The sequence below is a fragment of the Chinchilla lanigera genome, unplaced genomic scaffold (genome assembly GCF_000276665.1).
Source record: "Chinchilla lanigera isolate Chin_1 unplaced genomic scaffold, ChiLan1.0 scaffold00050, whole genome shotgun sequence".
Lineage (NCBI taxonomy): Eukaryota > Metazoa > Chordata > Mammalia > Rodentia > Chinchillidae > Chinchilla > Chinchilla lanigera.
The window spans coordinates 1,385,687-1,391,686 of record NW_004955451.1 but is presented as its reverse complement, the minus strand read 5'-3'; the positions used below and the strand labels follow the sequence as shown (position 1 = coordinate 1,391,686).

Genomic DNA, 6,000 nt, shown 5'->3' with positions numbered 1-6,000 from the left:
CCGGGGCGGGGCGCGGCGCGCACACGCGGCGGGGCGCACGTGGCCGAGCCGAGCTGCCGGGGTCCGGCTGGTTGGCTCCACCTGGGGGGAGACAGGGGAACCCCTGGGTAAGAGGCCGACATTATGACGGCCTCCAGTATTCTGGGGGAGACTCGCGGGAAGCGTGGCTTGCTGGGCCCCCGAGCGCTCCGAGGGTCGCGAGCTAGTTTGGTGGGGGGCGCCGTGGCCAGATCCTGCGCGGGGGCGCCAGACTGTTACCCTGACAGGGCCTCGCCGTGGGGTCCGAGGGGGCACATTTTCTACGCTCAGGGACCGGCCTATGGCCGCGACCCGGTGGGGAAGGTATGAGGAGCCGGCAGGGCTCGGGGAGGCGCGGCCACGGGGCCGCGGCGCGAAGAATCTGCGGGCCCGGAAGAGCAGACAGCCCCGCGGCGACCGGAAGCTCCACTCGGGAGGCGGAAGCGCCGCTCCGGGTGCGCTGGGTGGCGGCGGCGGCGGCGGCTGCGCCTGCTAGGAAAAGGACTTTGAAAAGCCAGGCGATTCATGTCGGTTACGGTGAGGTGTTTTTGCAGGGTCCAGGCCGGCTATAGTGCATAGTCATTTGTTTATTCATTATGTTGACCAATAAATATGTTCAGCCGGTGTGCCACTTTTCAGACATTGGCATGTTTTATATTCTTTAAAGAAAAGAAAGTGTGATTGTAAATAAGAGGAGCAGCAGCCTGGGTCTCAGGAGGGCTCGCCTTTTGTACCAGAAGCAGTAGGTTCAGAGAGGCTTTGAACAGAACAGAAATCGAGGATCCCAAACTCCAAAGCATACTTGGAGCTTCTCCCCTTTTGCACCTGTAGTTTTTCCTTTTTCAACAGGTTCTTGCTATGTAGTTTAGGCTGGCTTGACTCTTTATGTAGCCCAAACTGGCTGAACACGCAGCAATCCACTGCTGCCTCAGCCTCTTGAGTGCTGGGATTGCAGGCAAGCGCCACCACTTCTGGCTTCGTTTGACTTAAAGTCACTAGGAATAGCTACCGTCCTCATTTTCCTTAGACAATATTCATGATGTGGATAGATACAATCTGTGCTAATAGAATTTTTTTTCTTTTGTTTTTTAGAGATAGGGTTTCACTATACAGTTCTGCCTGGCCTTGAACTTACAGCTATCCTCCTGCCTCAGCCTCCCGAGTGCTGAACTATTCCCTTTTTTTTTTTTTTTTGGTACCGAGAATGAAACGCATGACCTAGCGCTTGCCAGGCAGGCCTACACCATTGAGCTATATCCCTGGCCCTGTCCATGATGCCATTCTCAGGATTTGCATCCCAAATTTGCCTTGTGAGTCTACTATTTACTGAGAATAGCTAAAGCTTCCTGCAGGTAAGTCCATGCTCTTCAGATGACACATCTGTATCCTAATGCATCAGCTTCTTAACACAATCCTTGAAAGGGGAATTACAAGTCCTAGGTTCTCCCCTTGATTTGAAATCACTAGGGCCTATAACCTGCTCTGAAACCTAGAAATAGGAGTAAAACCAGCCATATATATATATATATATATATATATACCATCTTCATGAGAGTATTTTCTGCAAATCCATTCTATTCTTGTTTTAACAGGAAGAAAAAAATGTCTCAAAAGCAGATGAAGGAAGCTTTCATCAGTAACCTCAATGGAACTAGTGTGCTGGAAATCACCCAGGGCTTGTGCCTACCTGCATTCTGTATCTTGTTCAGAGGGCTCCTGATCATTTTCTTACAGGACTTGTGTTTTAATTCACATACCTGGAGAACTCGATTCTTCATTGACTTTGTTGTCCTAGTAGTTCCCCTGGTGACTGCTTTGACCATTTTGTCTTCATTTATCTTCCTTGAACTTCTCATTGTAATTATCTGCGTGGCAGGGCTGTTCTATCAAATATACCAAAGGAGGACTTGTTATGCTAGAGTGCCTGTCCAGAAAATCCTTGAAAAATTTTTGCAAGTCAGTCTAGAATCAGAATACAATCCAACCATCTCCTGTTACCGTGTATCTAACAGTGTATTTGTCGCTATTGCCATTTTGGCTGTGGACTTCCCACTTTTCCCCAGAAGATTTGCCAAAACTGAGCTCTATGGGACAGGGGCAATGGATTTTGGAGTAGGCGGCTTGGTTTTTGGAACTGCGATGGTTTGCCCAGAGATCAGGAGAAAATATATGGGGAAATCTCGATTTTATTGTCTTCTAAAATCGTTGTACTCTGCTTGGCCATTAATCATCCTAGGACTGGGACGATTAGTTACTATAAAATCCATAGACTATCAGGAACATTTAAGTGAGTATGGAGTACACTGGAACTTTTTCTTTACCTTAGTTGTCGTAAAACTGGTAACAACAGTGCTTTTGATTGTTTTCCCCCTAAATAAATCCTGGATTGTGGCCATCAGCATTACTGTGTTATACCAGCTAACCCTTGACTTGACCCCACTGAAGAGGCTGATTTTGTATGGCACTGATGGCAGTGGCACAAGGGTTGGTTTATTAAATGCTAACCGAGAAGGAATAATCTCTACTTTGGGGTATGTGGCAATTCACATGGCTGGTGTGCAAACAGGATTGTATGTGTTTAGGAACAGAACACATGTCAAAGACTGTATAAAAGTAGCATGTTGTCTTCTACTAATAAGTATTAGCCTCTTCATATCTCTTCACATAGTTCAAGTAAATGTAGAAGCAGTATCTCGAAGAATGGCCAATTTAGCCTTTTGTATGTGGATAGTTGCTTCTAGCCTCATCTTTCTTAGTTGTTTATTACTGACTGATATAATTTTGAGTTTTGCCAAATTTCTGATTAAAGGGGCTCTAGTACCATGTTCTTGGAAACTTATCCAGTCACCTGGTACAAATAAAAAGCATTCTGAATTTCTAGTCCCCAAAGCTGAAAGAAAGCAAACCAGTCCATGTTTAATCACAGCTCTGAACAGAAACCAGCTAATATTTTTCTTGCTGTCAAACATAACAACTGGCCTGATCAACCTAATGATAGATACATTACACAGCAGTACCTCGTTTGCATTATTTTTGCTCCATGTCTATATGTTTACCAACTGTTTAATTATATATGTACTTTATTTGCAAGGTAAAACTGTGAAGTTTTGGTGATCAATAAGGGTAGCACATATTTATCTTTGAGCAACATATTAATGGGGAAGAATAAATGTGAAAAAAATGGGCTTTCGGAAACCAAGTCTTTACATATTCTGTTATAAAACTGACGTTCTAGGGGCTGGAGATTTAGCTCAGTGGCACAGTGCCTGCCTGGCAAGCACAAAGTCATGAGTTCGATTCCTGGTACCGGAAAACAAACAAACAAACAAACAAAAAAAACAATAAAACTGACGTTCTAGTCAGGCATGGTGGTGCACGCGTATAGTCCCAGCACTTGGGAGGCTGAGGCAGGAGGATCACCAAAAGTTGGCCAGCCTGGGCTATATAGCAAGACCCTCTCTCAAAAAAAAAAACCAAACAAAAAACAAACCCCTGCAGTTCCAGTCCTCTCTAGTAGTAATGATGTCTGCCTTCCTTTCCTTTCCTTTTCCCTTTGTTTTGAGTGTGTGTGGGGGTGTCTCACGAGTTTGCCCAGGTGGGAGTCATCCTGCCTTTAATGTTTTCCAGCATTATATAAAAGCAATATAGAAGAAATAAAGCCTTGTAACTTGTTAAAATTTGTTAAATGCCAGTATTTTAAGGAAACTTCAGAGTTTTGACACTGGAACATGGGAAAGTTGGGATTTTTATTATCTTAACATCATCACCTTATGTCATTTTGTATTTTTCATTGTATGTTTACATTAAATGGAATGTTTACATGAAGACATTGCAGTATGAATTGCAGATTGTCAGTATGTACTTTATCGCTTAATTTCTGTCTTTAATAATAGCAAGTGTTTCAAATCAAATACTTAGGAATTGAGAAAACAGTTAAATGATCCCAGCAGACCGAATTGTGTGATATAGTTTATGTACATAGTAATTATGAGACCAAAGTTCTGCTTATTTTAGCCTACTGTACTAGGGATACAATGACAGCCACAGCACAAATTTCCTGAGTCTGTGGAGCTTGCAATATAGTGGGAAAGACATGTTATGTAAATATTATAAATTGTTAAATCAGGAAAAAAAGTATAGGTTGCCACAGTGTCAAAGAACTGAGCCAGCCGGGTGTGGTGGTGCACATCTGTAATCCCAGCACTCGGGAGGCTGAAGGAGGAGGACTATTGCGAGTTTGAGACCAGCCTGGGCTACAAAGTGAGCTCAAGGTGAGCCTGAACTGCATAGCGAGATCCTGTCTCAAAAAAACAAAAAAAAAAAAAAAAAAAAAAAAGTCCAAATTTTGACTGTGACCTGTAACCTATCATAAGCTGCACGTACATCCTATATGCTTACAGGATTTAAACTCAAGATCATACGATTCTGCTTTCTTAACATGAAAAGATAAGCCTGATAGTCACACCTTGGAACTAAACAATGGTTGTTCCAGGTTGTTATGTCACCTACCCTAACAGTGACCACACAATGTCATAAATCAGCATGGCTAAGGATGCACTATGGAGTTTTTGTTGTGAATTTCTAAGACTTCATGTGATGTCCCAAATACTTTCTAAAGGTCAGGAACAAAACTTCAGCCTATTCTCCCAGGAAATACAGAGCTGTCCGAAGGATTGGTCAGTTATAAGAGCAGCGCATCAAGACCTTCACAGGCCAAATACATCCCAACAACTTAGTCTTCAAGGCAGGATCTGAGTGCACGCAGTGGACAGTGGACAGGCACTGTCTTTACAGCAGCAGCTCTGCTTCTGGGAGCCGGTCGGGGGAAAGGCCTTTGGCCACTTGCAGTGCTTTGTCCCCCACCAGTACTTTGCCCAAGTTAATATTAATTCAGCCTAAATCTGAACTCCTTTGGCCAGGACTCTTACATCAACCACCAGTCAGCGTTCCATTTGCCTCTAGCGCAAGGAAACCAAGGACCCGTGAGCAGGAGCGGCTTCCATCCTCCCGGCGGAGCTGGACGCTCAGAAGCAGATACGCAGCGGGCGCCGCTGAATCAGCCGAGGAGGCCGGGTCCTCTGCCCCCAGTCTACCCCGGAGGGGAACCAGGTGGTGTTAAGCGCCTGGAAACCAAGGCCAGAGTTTGTTTCTTGCCCCGCTTGCGCCTTTTCCTCACTGACCTTGGGAGCCTTGGCGTCTCACCACGTACCCAAGCCCTCCCGGGACCCGGACCCTGAGTTAGCCCATCTCCGCTCCCTTCAGCCCTCGACCCTCTGGAGAGCTGCTCTCAGCCCCGCGTGGAGGAGGACTGAGGTGTGAGCCCCCTGAGTCCTCCTGTCAACACTACCCCGAGTTTGAGGACCTAAATTCGCGAGAGTACGTGGTGACAGGCGCGGGATGGCCGGGATGGCAACACCGCCCCCATCTCCACACAGACTTCAGAAGCCAGGACGAGAGCCGCGGCCCGCAGTCTCGCGAGAAGAGGCGGGGACCCCGCCCGGAGCGCTCGGCCCCTCCCGGCCCCACCCTCCCCACGTCTCCCGCCTTCCCTCCCCCACTCCCCGCGGCGCGAGCGGCTGACCGAGCCTGGAGAGGAAACGGCACTCGCAGCCGCGCTCCTGCCCAGGCCGGCCCTGACGCGGGCCTCGTCAGCCGGTAACGGGGAGCAGAGGCGGGGGCCAGGGAGGCGACCGCTAAAGCGGTGAAGGTCAGAACCGGGAGCCCTCCAGCGACCAGGGTGAGGACCAGGTCCGAGCCTGCCCCTTTCCCGGACTCCGCAGCGCTGAGGCGGGGTCGATCCCTCCCAGGGGCGGGGTCGCGCTGGGCAGCTGCAGCCTAGGGGAGCCGCCGGGCGGGGCGCGCCGGGAAGGGGCGCAGGGGTCAGCTGTGGGCTGAGGGCACCTCGGCAGCAGGAAGCGGGGAGTGGGTTGTGGAGTGGAGATCCGGGGAGGGATCCCGGAGCCGGGACTCCCGTGACGGGCG

At 48.4% G+C, this 6,000-nt stretch overlaps 2 protein-coding genes across 8 annotated transcripts in view; both read left to right on the top strand.

The window, feature by feature from the left end:
• The first annotated feature begins 15 nt into the window (after window positions 1–15).
• Window positions 16–3,213, top strand: Pigw (phosphatidylinositol glycan anchor biosynthesis, class W). Of its 3 annotated transcripts, none has more exons than XM_013519338.1 (2): window positions 16–107; window positions 1,611–3,213. In XM_013519338.1, exon 2 carries the CDS (start codon window positions 1,621–1,623, stop codon window positions 3,130–3,132), a length of 1,512 nt encoding a protein of 503 aa, XP_013374792.1. In that variant the 5' UTR covers window positions 16–107; window positions 1,611–1,620; the 3' UTR covers window positions 3,133–3,213. The 3 variants fall into 3 exon arrangements, with proteins under 3 accessions (XP_013374792.1, XP_005394007.1, XP_005394008.1); XM_005393950.2 differs by lacking the exon at window positions 16–107 and adding an exon at window positions 128–555; XM_005393951.2 differs by lacking the exon at window positions 16–107 and adding an exon at window positions 1,201–1,370.
• Window positions 3,214–5,586: 2,373 nt separating this feature from the next.
• Window positions 5,587–6,000, top strand: part of Ggnbp2 (gametogenetin binding protein 2) — a 40,381-nt gene continuing 39,967 nt past the window's right edge. For 2 of the 5 annotated variants that reach the window (XM_005393949.2, XM_005393947.2), the window contains exon 1: window positions 5,589–5,755. The gene's annotated coding sequence lies outside the window, so the exon portion shown is untranslated. Of the gene's footprint in view, window positions 5,767–6,000 lie in introns of all 5 variants that reach the window. The other 3 variants (XM_005393944.2, XM_013519329.1, XM_005393946.2) reach the window with 3 other exon arrangements.